The 17,566-nt window shown below is 46.5% G+C and overlaps 1 protein-coding gene across 1 annotated transcript; it reads left to right on the top strand.

Moving 5' to 3' along the window:
* Positions 1-1,972: 1,972 nt before the first annotated feature.
* Positions 1,973-12,421, top strand: LOC119357810 (methionine aminopeptidase 1B, chloroplastic-like). Its single transcript, XM_037624634.1, has 12 exons — positions 1,973-2,061; positions 5,819-6,150; positions 6,298-6,388; positions 6,643-6,877; positions 6,983-7,144; positions 7,234-7,275; positions 7,388-7,459; positions 7,730-7,809; positions 10,683-10,780; positions 11,246-11,293; positions 11,587-11,817; positions 12,004-12,421. The coding sequence occupies exons 1-11, from the start codon at positions 1,973-1,975 to the stop codon at positions 11,730-11,732; spliced, it is 1,395 nt and encodes a 464-aa protein (XP_037480531.1). The 3' UTR covers positions 11,733-11,817; positions 12,004-12,421.
* The last annotated feature ends 5,145 nt before the right edge of the window (positions 12,422-17,566 follow it).

The following is a 17,566-nucleotide window of genomic DNA, read 5'->3' on the forward strand; positions in this document are numbered from 1 at the left end:
TAGAGTGACAGAAGCTTAAACCCTAGTTTATGCGTTGCTTCGTAAGGGGCTGATTTGGATCCATATGTTTCATGCTATGGTTAGGTTTACCTTAATACTTTTGTTGTAGCTGTGGATGCTTGCAATAGAGGTTAATCATAAGTGGGATGCTTGCCCAAGTAAGGGCAGTACCCAAGCACCGGTCCACCCACATACCATATTATCAAAGTACCGAACGCGAATCATATGAGTGTGATGAAAACTAGCTTGACGATATTCCCATGTGTCCTCGGGAGCGCTTTTCTCTATATAAGAGTTTGTCCAGGCTTGTCCTTTGCTACAAAAAGGATTGGGCCACCTTGCTGCACTTTATTTACTTTTTTACTTGTTGCTCGTTACAAATTATCCTATCACAAAACTATCTGTTACCACTTATTTCAGTACTTGCAGAGAATACCTTGTTGGAAACCGCTTATCATTTCCTTCTGCTCCTCGTTGGGTTCGACACTCTTACTTATCGAAAGGACTACGATAGATCCTCTATACTTGTGGGTCATCAGCGGACCGGACTGCGGCACACAATATAATGTGTTAAAACTACAATCATAAAAACCGGATATATGTACGGTATCCTAGGGTACTTACGATGCGGCCAGGGGCTTCGACCTGGGGCGCCACTCGGGGATGGCTTCGGCATCCGAGTCCGAGCTGTCTGAAAGGGATATCTTCCCCCTCTTGGACGCCCCCGCCTTTAGGTCCACGGAGGCCGCCCTTTTCTTCTTCCTCCCCTTAAGGGGAGAATTGCACTCTTCCTCCTCCTCCTCTTCATCTCCCTCATGGGAGGAGGGAGCTTCGGTATCTCCGGATGTAGCGTCCGAAGTACCTTTACGACGGAGGCCACTTTTGGCCTCCTTGCCCTTCTTCTTGGCCCTATTCTCTGGTGCCTGGTACGGCGCCGGGACCAGCATCCTCGTTAGCAGGGGAATGGCTCGGTCTTCGGGTAGCAGAGCCGGACACTTGATCTGCTCCGCCTCCTTTGTCCGGACCTAATTACAGGATGGAAGGCTCAACATACCCTTTGATTTATGAACTGAAGTTATGTTCAGAAACTAGAAAACTTACCGGGGTGGCCGGATGAGCGCAATCGAGGCTGATGTCATCGGTCGTCTCCGACCACGACTTCTAGGCCTTGAAAAGTAGTTTCCAGATCTCTTCGTGCGTCATGCCAAAGATTCACGGCAGGGTCCGCGGACCTTCCGGATTGAACTCCCACATCTGGACAAGCCGGCGCTGGCAGGGGAGGATCCAACGAAAAAGCATCACCTGAATCATATCAGTGAGACTGGTGTTCTTCTCTATCATATTTTTATGCTCTTTTGCAGCACCATCACTTCATTGGGCGATGCCCAATCCAGGCCCTTGTTAATCCAGGACGTGAGCCGCATTGGGGGGGTCCGGATTTAAACTCAGGAGTGGCTGCCCATGTGGCGCCACGGGGTTCGGTGATGTAGAACCACTCCTGTTGCCATCCCTTCACGGTCTCCATGAAGGCCCCTTTGGGCCAGGTGACGTTGGGGAGCTTGCTCACCATGGCGCCGCCACAGTCCGCATGTTGCCCGTCAACCACTTTCGGATTCACGTTGAAAACCTTAAGCCATAGGCCGAAGTGGGGGGGGGGATGCGGAGGAGCGCCTCACACACGACGGTGAACGCCGAAATGTGGAGGAAGGAATTTTGGGCTAGATCGTGGAAATCTAGCCCATAATAGAACATGAGGCCGTGGACGAAAGGGTGGAGAGGAAACCCTAGTCCGCAGAGGAAGTGGGGGATAAACACCACCCTCTCACCGGGCTCCGAAGTAGGGATGATCTGCTTTTTTGCAGGGAGCCTGTGCGCGATACTCGCAGCCAGGTACCCCACTTCCTGGAGTTCCCTGACGTTCTTCTCCGTGACGGAGGAAGTCATCCACTTGCCCTGCGAGCCAGATCCGGCCATGGCTGGAGAGATTGGGCGGTGGGAAAGATTGAAGCTTGGGCGCTGGAGCTCGAGGATGAGAAGGCTGGGGAAGGAAGAAGGTGTGGGGTAAAAAGATGGATCTTTATCCACTTATATAGGCAGTGAATATCAAGTGCCCCCACAAGCCTTAAAACCCGCCTATTCCGAAGGGGTCGTGCGAATGGCACGGTTGGATTACCCAAATCCGTATTGATGAAAATCCTGCAATAAGGGGACACGATATCTGCTTTGACAAGACGTGTCAATGGAGGCTATGCCTCAAAACACAAAGCGGGAGGCCAACAAACGATTCAAAATAATAAAAAGGCCAGATGTGATGTTTCGCCGAAAAAGCTGTTAGTAGACATACCTTATTTTGATTAAGTATTGTACCCTTGTGGTTGAGGGTTGTAACTATTATATAGAGCCGGATACAGTTCTCTTGCTCAGAAGACTGCTTTGAAGTATGTGGAGAAGGAACCCACCTTGCAATGTCGAAGACAATCTATGAGCCGAACACATCGTCATGGAAGACTGGTTCAGGGGCTACTGAGGGAGTCCTGGACTAAGGGGTCCTCGAGAGTCTGTCCCGTGTGTTGTGAGATGGACTGATGGGCCGTGAAGATACAAGGTAGAAGGCCTTCCCCCGTGTCCGGGTGGGACTCTCCTTTGCGTGGATGGCAAGGTTAACGTCCGGATGTGTAGTTTCATTTCTCTATAAACTAACTCTGTACAACCCTAGACCCCTCTGGTGTCTATATAAACCGGAGGGTTTTGTCCGTAGAGTCTCTCATAATTCATATAGGCTAGACATCTAGGGTTTAGCCATTACGACCTCGAGGTAGATCAACTCTTGTAACCCCTATACTCATCAAATACAATCAATCAGGGCGTAGGGTTTTACCTCCATTAAGAGGGACCGAACCTGGGTAAACATCGTGTCCCCCTTGTCTCATGTTACCTTCGATCCTCAGACGCACAGTTCGGGACCCCCTACCCAAGATCAGCCGGTTTTGACACTAACAGAGGGCACCAAGAAGGGCAACCCCGGATGACCTTCTCCACCATAGCCAAACATGCTAATTTTTGGTAGTCCGATGACATAGTAGTTGGACAATGTAGCATCGTTTACGTAGTTGCATGAGTTTGCATGGATTTGAGATATGCTAATTAAGGTGTTCTATTGTGAGAAGGGTAATTTGATGCTTGATCGGTCAGTGTCCGCGGACGCGCCCGGTCGCATCCGCAGGCGTTTGAGGTGTCGAATGTGCCAAGTCCAGTTGTGCTCTTATGATGAACTGACCATTGTGGTAGTACTACGTGTACGCATGTTCCTTGTAATTTTGCCGTGGAATGAAACAGAGTAATTTGCATGACCTTATGTGCATCATTATAGATGTGTTTGGTTACTCGAACCATTTTTTGCCAATTTGCATACTTGTCCCAGGTGAGTCTGGTAGAGCTAATGCAGGCAAAAAACCAACATTTGCATGTTGTTTGGTTGCGTGCATCCCCTCTCCCTGTATCGTAGCAACGACTCTATGCGTTGTGTTTGGTTGCTTGCATTAACTAGGTTCATGCAACTACATGGTGTTTGGTTTTACACACTGGACATGATTAAGAGTTAATAACAACATATAACACATAGTTACACTAGAGTGCTTCGGCGACTACAGTGGATGATGGACGCAGCGCCGCGTCTGACATGACGAACACGAAGTTACGAGCGAGCGACCCCATTGGCGGCGCACTGGAATAGTTGCCAGCGTCGTCGCCACAGAAAAAGTCCATGTGGAGTAACAAATATGATGGCACTCGGGCAAAGGATGATGGAGAAAAAAATACAGTGCACGCGTCATGGCAGCGTCAGTATAGTAGGATGCGGAGGAGGAGGCCGGAAAGAATGAAAATGGCGACGACGCCAATTTAGAAGGACACAAGCGAGTAGGCCGAGAGGAACGACGCCGATGATGGCTTCGGTGTAGCAGGACATGGGAGAGAAGGCAGAAAGGAACGATGACCGCACAGTGTAGTAGGATGCAGAAAAAAAGGTTGAGAGGAACGACTCCGACAGTGGCACTAGTGCAACAACATGCGGGAGAGGAGTCCAAGAGGATCCACGCCCACGGTGACGCCGGTGTAGCAGGACATGGAAGATGAGGCTAAGAGGAAAAACTTGATGGAGGAGATTAGGGAATGTCATTAAAATAGATCACACACATGTGATTGTACACTCCATGAAGAAGAGGTAGATCTACTCATCTATGCTCGTCAAAACAGAAAATGTGCAACACGAAACTCATGTGAAACTACGAGATGAAGCTATTGGTCAAAGGAAATTTCAAATTGTCGATCATGTGCAACGAGTTTGACAAAATTTGACCAAAATAGCTCTGAACATGAAGATAAAATTAAATACGGTCAATGAAACTACGAACAGATCACCTGAATGGACCCATAACCTCGACGTGCATCTTTTTTATGTGGAGCTTATCTTGAATCGAAGCATTATTATGTAGATTAGAAGGGACGGAAGAAAGAAGACTAGAGAAGCAGTTTACTCGAGGTAGGAGAACAAATCACATACAACCTGTATAGTACTCGCATCATCTCGTGCAATCAGACCCATCCATGTGCCCTCAATATGGCTCCACTCAACCTGGCTCGCTAGAAACAAACGATTCGTCTGTTCCTCTGGATGCAGACCAAAGGTTATTTAAGTTCCGTGCGGGCCAAAATTTCGATTCGACCCGAGTAACCAAACAGGCCAAAAACATCCCGCACGGGCTTGACTGGGCCTAATGCAGGCTACCAAACGTGTCCTATGTTGTTCTGGAGATTTACTGATGGGCATAGCAGAATGGTGGGAGGTAAGCAGAAGTAGAAGGCGTCACAGATGCTGGCGAAGAGCACCACCAGATGCAGGCAATGCTCCTCCACGCGCCCCATTGATGGTGCCGCTGGTGGTCGGCCACTCTGTGACGCCCCCCGTTATCATCTTGCCGACGACACAAAGCCCCGCTCTCCTATTTGATCCTGCACCGCCGTCGCCGACATGAGTCGGGATATCAAGATCCGTCTGCGAGCCGTGGACACACCCCGTGCCTCACCTCCAACGTGTCGCTGCTCGCCGGGAACCACGACACCACCACGGCGAGGCTGCTCTTCTCCGCATGCTCCTCAACGCCCTCCGTCTCCCGTGACCAAACAGAATGGGTAAGGTGCGCGATAGCTCCTCGATGGCCTCCGCCTCCCGTGGTGTCTCCTCAATGACCTCATCCGTCGATGTGGCAACAAATTGAAGCAGAGTACCATTATCGTTAGTCGCTCGAGTTGCCATGCTTGCCCAAGACCGGTGATTGCAGGGTGTGCCGACCTGGTCCAGAATCCGGTGGCCTCCTGGCCTCGTCACCGACTGGCGCTCAATCCATCTGTGACATGTATTGCCGAGAGAGAGGGAGATGGAGAGAGGGTGAGAGGAATGGGAGGAGAATGGAAGCGACAAAGAAGAAGGATAAGGTCATTCGTGTTTCACCGGTCAAACAAGACATAATAAGACTTAATCTAAAAGAAATTACTAGATTAAATCTATTTGCATTAAAAACGATAAAAAAGGGTGAGCAAAGTAAGTGCTCAGTTTTTTGTTCTTTGCTTGTCATATCAACAAGAGGAGAGCATATGAAAAATATAACCCATTCTTTCAAAAAAGAAATTAGCTCAGGGGTCGCTCGAACGAACAGGTGGCTGTGGATGATGTGGAACGCTCCACTGCTTCAAGATTCGTGCATCCAATCCGACGGCCATCAAGATGTTCTCTCGGAAAGCCAAAACAATCTGACGTCAGTCATGTAACACGCATAGCCGAAACCTCCCGGTCCCGGCGGCGTCTCATCCTCAACGCACATCCCCTCTCTCCGCTGCACTCCTCGTCCTCCCTTGTACCCGCCGGCCTCCTCTTCCTCGAACACGGCCGCCGGCCCCGTTTCCTCGACCACGGCGCCTCCACCGACGCCGTGCGAATCCCTATTGCCATGTCACCTGGAGCGTCATGTTCCGGCGTTCCGGTACCACCCCGCCCGGCCGGAACCCACACATTCCTCCTGCCGGCGGCTCCCCCGTTCGTCTCAAAGTTCACCATCAATCGAAGAGATCCTCGGACGGCCTCTTCTTGTTTTGGTAAGGAGCCTGCTCAGCTTAATTGCTTGGGCGGGTCGTTCTACTACCAACAGCCGTTTATTGCTCAAAAAAAAAACATTATGGGATTAACAGAGCTGAAACTACAGCAGGGTTCGTAGCTGATTCTTCTTTGCTGTCCTGCTGTAGGTAAAGCAATAACGCCAAAGCGCTGCTTTGTCGTGGCCGGCGGACTTACTTGGGTTGATGGGGTTGAAGAAGAGCTCATGGAGCTACAAAAGTACGATTCTCGTCACTATTACGCTGTGCTTAAGCTTCTGTTGTCGCTTCTTTTATCATGTCGTCAGGATTTACCAATTGCCGTAGCCATTGGTTTGGAGCTAGGTTCTAAATTTCCTCTGACCTTAGATTTCACACTTGATGGTACTCATCTTGGTGTGACATCTAGAGAAAGTTGCCATGTAGCTCTAAAGTCAGCCAGTCTGTTTCTTATTTGATGATGATGACTCTGTAAACACCCTTACACATTTGAAGGACACAAGAGCAAAGTTCAGGCAAGTTAAAGAAGAGGCCGCCTTTGAGGCGTGGAAAGGTCTATCCCCAACTTCCTGTACCAGAACACATTCCAAGACCTTCTTATGTGGGTGCAAACATACCACAAGAACTACCCGCAGTTCGCCAAATACACAATGCCGAAGGTATCGCTGGGATGAGAGCTGCTTGCAAACTTGCTGCCCGTGTACTGGACTTCGCGGGAACATTGGTTAAGGTATATTCTTTTTTCCATAGATAGCTAGAATCCTTTTATATCTAAATCATCTGAAGACTCTGCAGTGTACACTTCATAACAGTCATTATTTCACCGTCATTTCAGCCATCAGTTACTACAAATGAAATCGACAGGGCGGTGCATCATATGATAGTTGAGGCGGGTGCTTATCCTTCTCCACTTGGCTATGGTGGATTTCCTAAAAGTATCTGCACATCAGTAAATGAGTGTGTCTGCCATGGACTACCTGATTCAACACAGCTGCAGGTTCTGTAGGATGAAATTTGCATCTCTCTTTCTTTATTTTTCTGTCATGCCTATGTACTCTGGGATGAAAAATGTTGTTTCTACTGCAGAATGGAGACATCATAAATATTGATGTAAATGTGTTCCTAAATGTAAGTCCTCTCTCCTAAGATTGTGCATATGCTTTGTTGGTATGTTTGGCATAGTCTCGGATTTTACTGACACATTCCCTAGTTTTAACGTGATTCATACCATTCTTTTCAGGGGTACCATGGCGGAACTTCCAGAACATTTGTATGCGGAGAAGCGGATGAATCTATCAAGCATTTCCTAAAGGTAAGCTATTATTGATTTGTGAGGTATTTCATCCACGAACATAGACATTCAGTAGCAGTATGCACTAATGTGAGTTTTACGATGTTTTTGTCCGTGTTGGATTTTAACAAATCCCTGTAGTATTTGTTCTACTTTATAGATCTAATTTTGAGGCTTAATGTTCTGAAAGGACTTTTTTACAGTTGGGTGATACACTATGTTCTCTTTTATCGAAAAAAAGGTTCTTTCATCCATGAAACCATGAAACCAAATGATCTTTATTGGGTTCAGGCAGCTGAAGAATGCTCGGAGAAGGGTATTTCTGTCTGCAGGGACGGTGTAAACTACAGAAAAATTGGCAAGAAGATAAGGTAGTTTTTCTACATGACACTATGTTTGTTACCTGTTAGTTGCTTCTTTCTGAAAACTTAGACTACAAAAGCATCTGTCTATACATATTTTACTGTTCAATATACGCTGAAGAGAATATCATGGATAAACAAGACCTTGTTCTCGAATCTTAGGGCTCATTAGGTTTGCAGGATTTTTGGAGGATTCCCATAGGATTTTTTCCCTATGTATGACATTCGTTTCACAAGAATGAAGGTACTAGATTCCTTAGGATTGTGTCCATATTGGCTTAATTCCTAATGATTCTTAGCATTAGGTGAGACCTCATGGAAAATTCATAAGGATTAAAGTGGAGAGAGCATCCCAATCCTTTACTTTTCCTATTCCTTTGATTTAGAAATCCTGCAAGCTGAATGAGCCCTTAATATAGATAACTTTCAGCTCTCTAATTTGTTTTCATACTGTCTTCGAAAAACCTGTGAAGCTAACTTTCAGAGCCAAATCAGTTTTATGTTCTTACAAAATTTCCATTTCCACACTTGACCTGAAATGTTGCTTCAGGAGTTTTCTATTCTTACAAATTTTCCATTCCCACCAAAGAGGCAGCATAAACTGTTAGTAAAACTGCTTATGACTAAATGACTTCAGGTTTCTTGTTTCATCATATTATTGCAGGTGGGCGTCACCGCTCAATCCCAACCATTCATTATCTGCTTTCCATTTTAGTTACAACCAGCCTCTTATGTATTGGGCACCTTAGGTAATTTTCAAACAAGATGGTTTGCAAATGTTTGCTGATTTGAGAGAATATATGAAACAGTGAAAGACATGCTTGGAACGTGGAAAGTTTCCTAGATTTACCATACAACAAACTAGCCCTGGTTCCAGACAGGCCCTTAAGTTGCATAGAGCAAACTGTTCACTAGGGGTGGGCATAAAAACCGACGAACCGAAGCCGAAAAAACCGAATTTTCGGTTTTTGTTGGTGCTACAGTAAAATTCGGTTTCCAGTTATACTAACCAAATTTAATTCGTACAGTTCGGTTTTATACCGTAACCGAAACAGAAACCGAAGTAATGTGATCGTACACGCAAACCGAATTCATAAAAAAACCAAACAGTAGAAACTGACCGAATGCCCAGGCCTACTGTTCACTGCTGCAGTTCCACCAAACATGTAGATATACTGTACAAATGCGTTGGTCGGTGGGTTGTGCTTGTTTGGCATCCAGATTTTTTCGAGAAAACGCAAAAGAGTTTGCGTTTCATTTCATTGAACAGGAAGAGAACAGCAGTACAGGTACAACCTCCCAAGAGGAGGGACACACGCACACACATCATCGTCCTCACCAAACGAGCAGGCGAGGAGGTGCTACCAACTACAGACTGCAACTACGAAAGGTCTAGCCTTGTCCAGCCTCCAACCATGAACGGCGAGGTAACTAGACTCAGAGCCTCAAGGCCGCGTCACAGCCATTGCCAGGCGCCTCCAAAGAAGACCGCATCTCCAGGGCTGTCCAGGCCAACGTACCTTCCACCCATAAGGGCCTAAGAGACGGCAGGTGGATGGCAGGACCCATCCAGGACTAGTGAAGTCATCGTCTTGGACATGCCGGCGCTGGCGTACATAGCGCCCCGGACGCCCACGCTCTATGCTGAAGCCCTCATCACAGCATCGCATTACCAGCAAGCCTCGCCGGAAGACCGAGGAGGCCACCATCTCCAGCTGCCGCATCGGGGACTCCAAGTGCGACCCAAACAACGCCTTCAAGAAGGGAATGGCGCTGAGACGCCACCGCTGCCTTGTCCAATGAACTGGACCAAGTGTTTCCCCCGGTGCTCGAGGAGAGGGTCAATCTGGGCCATGACAGCGCCTCCATGGAGGTTACGGCACCCTCAGGTGTCGCCGTTGTCAGCGCAGGCCATCGTTCGCCCCGGCCCAAGACCAGAACCCCAAATACCGTCGAAGCAGAGCAGACAGGAGATGGGGAAGCAGACCGCCGGAGAGGACCATCAGCACCAAGAGGGAAACCACGTGTCGTCACTGTCGATGTAGGGAAGCACCGGCCAGCGCAGAGCAGCAGCCGCCAGATGGCTGCCAAACAAGGCCATCCACCGCAGGGGGTCGCGTCGAGCAGGGGTAGTGGCGCCGTCGCGGGGACCTGCCACCTGCACCTTGCTGCCGCCGACCATGGCCGCTGCCGCGGTGACCCGCAGCCTCCGCCACCTGGATCCACCAGGGCACAGCCAAGCAGCCGCAGCCGCACCCCCAAAGGGTCGTGCCGCGCCACGCCAGGTCCAGAGGCCCGACCCTCTGGATCTGGGGCCGCCGTCGCGAAACCCTAGGTCCGGAGCAGCACGGCTCCGTCAGCCTCGTCGAGCCCCACGCTTGAGGGAGGAGGCAGCCTGGGAGCGAAGTCCCGCCGCCGCCGGATCCGCCAGGGCTTTGCCCGGCGGGGAGCACCGGCGGCGGCAGGGGGAGGGGGGAGGAGGAGGGAAGGGAGCGCTCGAGGCTGCGTCGCCTCCCGTGTCGCCCGTGGGGAGGGCGACGCGGGGGAGGGGGGGGGGGCAAATCTGCAGTGAGTTGGCATCCAGATCCTAGATATCGTTTGGAGCATGGGTATTTTCTCGGATTCCTGTGAGGTTTGAACTATTTCCATGTGAAACTCGTGCAGAATCCGTGAATCCTAAATAACAACAACACTTTTATTGCTATTGTAAGCTAAGTGTTAAATTTATAAAAACCAGTATGGCACTAAATATAAACTAGACTAACGCCGATACTCTTAAAAGCCAAATCGTCCAGTTTTTTATTGCCGCACCTTTGTACTGAGTTTTTCTGAAGAACATTTGTGATGCCGCGTATCTGTAAATTTTCTTCAAATTATTTCAGTAAGCTTGCTTATTTCTACGGCTATCATGTGGTGGAGCGCTTTGTTGGACATGGAATTGGAACTATGTTGCATTCTGAGCCACTTATCCTCCATCATGGTGAGCACTTATTTGATATTTCCCTGCTCTTTTTGACCTACCTTACAATTGATACTCATCCGACTGGGAACATCTTTATGTAGCTTAGCACCTTAGCATATAACATTACTCGATTTATGGGTTCCTGCCCTGTAATGCTTATAATTTTTGCCAAGTCCAGTCGCTTGTTTAGAATATTTAGGCTGATATGAAGCAACACAATTACATGTTCAGTATGCCAATTTGTATTGGTTGTCGTAACAAATCATTGCCGGGAATATAGGAACAGGTTGCTGAGTTTCAAAGGACAGGGGTAATGTCGTCTCATGTAGTTGTTGCCAAGGATTTATACAGCTATGGGTTTACTATCTCCCATTCTTTCTTGGATGAACTGTTTTAAACTTTTAATAGTATACCTGAATTGTGTCGGACTAATAAGTTGACGTTTGAAGCATACAGTAGACTAATGAAAACCCTTTTTTGTAGCAAATGAAAACTCTGGTCGAATGGTTGAAGGTCAAACATTCACAATTGGTACGTACTCGGGGCTCTCCTTTTATGTTTCGACTTTTACTTCCAAACAGTTTGTAATTTTCATTTAAAACACGGTGTACTGGAATTTTCAGTGATTTGATTATGATTGAAAATGTTTTTCAGAAGATTAAACATTGCTATAAAGAAAGGAAATGTGAATAGTCTTCAATAAACATTATGTTTATTTATATGTCTAATCCTAGAAGCTCTTGGTATTTATTTGTAACTAAATTGGGACGGAATGGCTCTTGGAATTTCAGACCAAGTTGACAATCTTGATGAAATGTTTGCAGAACCTATACTTACAATGGACAAAGCAGAGTGTGTTACATGGGAAAATGGATGGACTACTGTCACAGCCGATGGCAGTTGGGCAGCACAGTTTGAGCACACTGTATTGGTCACTAGGACGGGCGTAGAGATATTGACAAAACTTTGAGTACATCCCTTGCTATTGTAGTAAGAAGTTGTTGAGCCATCTACTTTCAGAACGAGGTGGTTCATAAAGCAGCCCCAGCAGCCAGGTAAGCACCCGAATCTCCACGACAACAACTTGTGTAGGTTTTTCTTCTTTTCTTACTGCCATTCTCAGCCACGATGTCTAAAGCTAGTTATGGCAAAATCTATTGCTGCCCATGAATACTGTATCCATTTCCTAACTTTTTTTTGCGAAACGGATATCCATTTCCTAACTTTGAGATCAAATGCAGATCCACATGTGAGAAGCCTCCCCTTTATGTAGCAACCGGCCAGGGGATAAATGTGGGGACATGCTATTGCATTGCAAATTTGCATTGCTTGTGATCCCGTTGTGGGGAGAGGTCGTGGCTCGACAATTTACCATGGATGTAGTTTCTAGAAGAATCCCCAGATGTGTATATGTGGTAGTTTGGTTTGCTGGAAGTAGTAGGTGTGGCATGGATTTAGAAACGACGCGGAAAATTTCTTCAAGTTGCCTGCCAATGTTTGTTCCCGGTTTAATCAAAAGAACCATTTGTAGATTTTTTGTGACCCCAAACTTAAGCTAAACACTGGCCACCAGATATCTCACACCAGTAAGTTTATAACTACAACAACAGTGATGGCAGCAAGTTTTTTATTTATGATGAGTGATGGCAAGAATTTCAACGCTTGCAGGCTAGTGTGAATTTCTTGGATGAAAACTTTGTTATTTATTGTTGACGGAGGCATTGGATTGGAGTTTGACACAAGTTATGGCGTCATAGTTTCCATGGGAGTTACGCACTCGATATCTTCTACAGATTCATTTCGTTAATGCTACTAGTAGGAGTACTACATGAAAACATATGTTTCTGTGTATTGCACGCCTCTCATGGGGTGGTTTCATATTACATATATAGATTATATGTCTTGACCATCAAGATCAAGTGAATCCCTAACTGAATCAACACATATCGGCAGGTGATCGTATGCCTATACAAGGTAATCTATACAAAAGGAACACTCTAACACTTGTTATTAGGCCGGCACCTGCAGACTGCAGTTCACTGGTTGTACCATTCACATTGTCTGGTCTATTAAGGATCTCTGCTTTATTTTTTTGAGACAAATTAAGGATCTCTGCTGGTTGCTGCAGTGCATGTGCCGTTGGAATTTGCTAGCAGGCCTTTGGCCCAAAGCCCAACTAAAATTCTCTTGATCCATTTATGCACACATGTGAGTGGTGTGAATGAGACTAAAGTTTAGTCCTATCCTGAAAGTTGAGAGAGACTTGCACCTCTTTATAAAGGTGAGTTCTTCTACCACTTGTATGAGCATGAGAAGAGAAGACCTACACGCACGCTCCTCTGCGCCGCGCCGCGCCACGGGTTGCGGGAATGAGCCGAGCCAAGGACAGAGCTATGCACTAGTCGCCGCCGTATCGCATGGTTTCGCACCACCGTTACAGATCATTGCGCTATAAGAGGGGTGGCACACGAGAGCAGTTTACTGTTTTCAAACCATGTACTGCTATGACGCCACCTAGGGCAAGTCTGAGGGCAATCTTAATCCTGCACAACGGGAAGCTTTTGAGAAGATCGTTACCTCTTTAAAGGCGTCCTTCTGAGTGTTCTTGACGATTCCATTGTGGATTCATATATGTCGTTTGACAACGGCAAGGACATGTGGGTTGCGCTCGAGGCCAAGTTTGGGGCCTTGGACGCCGGCAGCGAGTTGTACGTCATGGAGCAATTCTATGACTGATGAGCGCTCTGTTGTCCAGCAAGCTCACGAGCTACAGTCGCTCGCAAAGGAACTTGAGTACTTCAAGTGTGTGTTGCCGGACAAATTTGTTGCCGGAGGCATCATTGTCAAGCTTCCACCTTCGTGAAACAATTTTGCTACTTCCCTGATACACAAGAGACAGAAGTTTTCCGTTTCGGATCTCATTGGTACTCTTGATGTTGAAGAGAAGGCGAGAGCAAAAGACACACGCGCTTGAGTTGCTGAGGGAGCTTCTAGTGCCCACATGGTACAGAAGAAGAACTTCCAGCCCAACAGGTTCAAAAACAAACAAGAACAAAACTCAGGGCAAAGGCAAGTTTGATACAAAGAACAAGCCGTCACATCCTACCAACTTCAAGAAGAATTCTCATAAGAAGGGGAAGGGACTTTGCCATGTCTGCGGTGATCCTAATCACTGGGCTCCGAAGTGTCCTAACCGATTTGAGGAGCGCGGACATGAGAAGAGCGGCAAGTCCGCTAATGTTGTCATCGGTGATACTGATATGAAGGAATCTAGGTACGGTATTCTTTCTACCATCCTTTCAGTATTTAAATCTCTTGATTGGTTAATTGACACCGGTGTCAATGTACATGTTTGTGCTAACGCCTCCATGTTTTCTTCTTGCCAGGTCATAGGTACTTCTCCCGTGCCGATGGGGAACGGGTCACATGTCATCGGTGTCGGTACGGCCGATCTGAAGTTTACTTCGGGGAAGACTGTGCGCCTGAAGAACGTTCATCATGTGTCGTCCATCAATAAGAATCTCATTAGCGGATCCCGTTTATGTCGAGATAGTTTTAAGTTGGTTTTTGAGTCCAATAAAGTTGTAATTTGCAAGTGTGGACAATTTGTTGGAAAAGGCTATGAGTGTGGAGGCTTGTTCCACCTATCTTTGTCAGATATTTGCACTAAAGTTATTAATAATGTTTGCCACAATAATGAGTCTGATATTTGGCATTCATGACTTTGTCATATTAACTTTGGTTGCATGACGTGGCTAGCCAATATGAATTTAATTCTGAAAATCCCTACTGTCAAAGGATCCAAGTGCCAAGTATGTGTGCAAGCTAAGCAACCTCGCAAGTCCCGTAAGACTGCAAAGGCAAGAGACTTGGCGCCACTAGAGCTTATACATTCTGATCTTTGTGAGATGAATGACGTGTTGACAAAGGGTGGAAAGAGATACTTCATGACGTTGATTGATGTACTCCACTAGATATTGTTATGTGTATCTTTTGAATTCATGTAGCGACCCGACCTCAGATGGTCAAGTCTCTATGCTTCAGTGTCATCCCTGGATCGGTAATGCTGACACACACAGTACTCGAAGGATTTATAGTAGAGTGGCAATCACACACTTATTACATCGAATGTCTCAAAAGAGAACTTATTACAATAATATGGCTTAAGGCCATCTAATACGATAACATCGGAAGGCTTGGAAGATAAAGTGAGTCCATCAACTCCAACGGCATAGCTGAGCTGCACGGCAACGACCTAACAAACCTTACTCCTCGTCTGAAAAGTCTGCAACATAATACGTTGCAGCCCGAAAATGGGTCAGCACATGGAATATGCTGGCAAAGTAACACAGTAGAGCAAGAACAGAATAATGCTATCACTATATGCATATTTGGCTGGTGGAAAGCTCTATGGTTACAGTTTTGCAAAAAGCCAACTTTTCCCTACAACAAAGGAATAGATTTTAATTTAACTATCATGGTAGTTGAAACATCATTGAGAAGGTTCCTCCAACTCAATCCTAATTAAAGTGGTTAACAACCCAACAGTATTAATTAAGAGTGATGAGATACATGTGATAACCCAAATACTAGATACTCAAGAATTGCCCATAATCGGGGACACGGCTAACCATGATTAGATTATACACTCTGTAGAGGTTTGCGCACTTTTCCCCACAAGACTCGATCGCCTCCGTTGGATTTCTCGCACTACATGGTGTTTGAGAAACGGATGACCGAGACACAGTCTTTCAGAAACATTAACTCTCTACTCCGGACAGACCATACCAAACCTACATCTCACTACCTGCTGATCTGCCTCTTCAAGAGCTTCACGTAACTTACTCAACCATGCTAGAGCCCATAATAGCTTGTGGCTGCACACGGAAGTTTCTAGCATGAATCATCTCAGTTCCCTTTGAGCCTGGGTGGCGGTCCATAGGAAGATCACACGGGTACTCCAGGATTTCTAAAAAAAAATAGGCAACATTGGGTACTCCAGATGCCTCAATCCACCCAGATGTTAATTTAAGTTGCCACCTTAAGTTGAACCATTAATTAACAAACTCACATCTGTCATGGATTTCACTCAAACCCAAACCACGTCTACGAGCATAGCATAGCATAGCAATATAAGCAACGCGTAGAAGTAACTCCCAAGGGTTTGAATGTAACAGGGTAATAGGTTCTACCTCAGCAACTACTTCCCAACCCACATGTTAATGACATCCTAATCATGCAATGTTGAGGATTGGAACTAATGCATAAAAACTGGGTGATAAAGGGGTATGATCAAAGTGTTACTTGCCTTGCTGACGATCTGCAAAACCTAGAGACTCGTAGTAGCACGCTTCGCACTATGGGTGTTCTATCGCAAACAAACAATAACATACATAAGCAACAAGCAAAGATGCGCAAGCAAAACTCAAATAAAAGAGGATGACCAGAAGGTTCAACTTAAGAACTCCGGTTCGCAAAAAGAATCAAATCAAACAGAGCAACGAAGCTCAAACGGCGAAAGAAACAAGATCCGTTTACTAATATGGACTTAGGTCAAATTTTACATAAGCAAACACTCATTTAAGTTGGTTAAACAGAAAGAGGGTCTCGAGACGAAGATCTAGGCGCTTGAATTGCCTGATTCCGACTAACGAGCGAAAAGATAAACAGAAACTAAGATCGGATCAGGAATCGCGATCAGAAAAATCGTGGAATAAATCCGATAAAAGAGAACTGACGAATAGACTAGCGAACGAGCATTCGTTAGCTGTAACTAATGGGCGAAAACCGTTCGTTAAAACGAACGTACGGATGAACGTCCGCTAACTAGAAGAACCGAGAAAAACCGACGATCTGAAAAAACGGATCTAGGGTTTCTAGAAAAAACCCGAACGGTTTTAAAAAAAACGGCGGCTCGGATCCGGCGGCTACCTCCGGCGAAGGGCTCCGGCGAGGCGAGGTGGCGGGGCGGCGGTGCGGGGGGTGGCAAGCGGCGGCGGTGGCGGCTTAGCGCGGGTGGCGGGGTTGGCGCGGGGCGGCGGCGGTGGTGGTTTGAGGCGACGGGGGTGGCAGCTATTTAAAGGGCGGGGCGGGGCGGCTTGCTTGGAGGAGGGGCAAGCGGCGGCGGCGGCGGAGGCGGAGTCCAGCTCGGACTCCTAGTCCGAGCGGCGACGGGGCGCCGCGCGCGCGGGGAGGCTGTGGCGGCTGCGGGCCGGCCTGGCTCGGCTAGGCCTTTGGCCCAGTCGGGCGCGGGAACTTTTTTTTAAAATAATTTCGCCGACCGAAATAAAATCTTAGAAAAATAAATAAAAATCTAAAAATACCAAAATAAATTTTCATCGTCTAAATAAAATATTTAGAACGAGATGGACATTTTCTTGGCCCTAAAATGCAATTTTGAAAACGTGCAATTTTTCTAATGCAAACAGAATTGCAATAAAATCCAAATAAAACAAATATTTAATTTTAATATTTTCCTCCTATATTTCAATTATCTTGGAGAAGTCATATTATCTCCTCTCATATATTTTAATATGAAATATTTTCGGAGAGAAAAATAATTAAAACCAAAATCCTCGTTTCAGATTTGATAAAAATCAAATATGAAAACCGGGAAATCCCCAACTCTCTCCGAGGGTCCTTGAGTTGCTTAGGATTTCGAGGTTCGCGAGACGAAATGAAAATAAAATATGATATGCATGGATGACTATGTATAACATTCCAAATTGAAAATTTGGGATGTTAAAAACCTACCCCCCTTAAGATGAATCTCGCCCTCGAGATTCGGGTTGGCTAGAAAATAGG

The sequence above is a fragment of the Triticum dicoccoides genome, chromosome 2A (genome assembly GCF_002162155.2).
Source record: "Triticum dicoccoides isolate Atlit2015 ecotype Zavitan chromosome 2A, WEW_v2.0, whole genome shotgun sequence".
Taxonomy (NCBI): Eukaryota; Viridiplantae; Streptophyta; class Magnoliopsida; order Poales; family Poaceae; genus Triticum; species Triticum dicoccoides.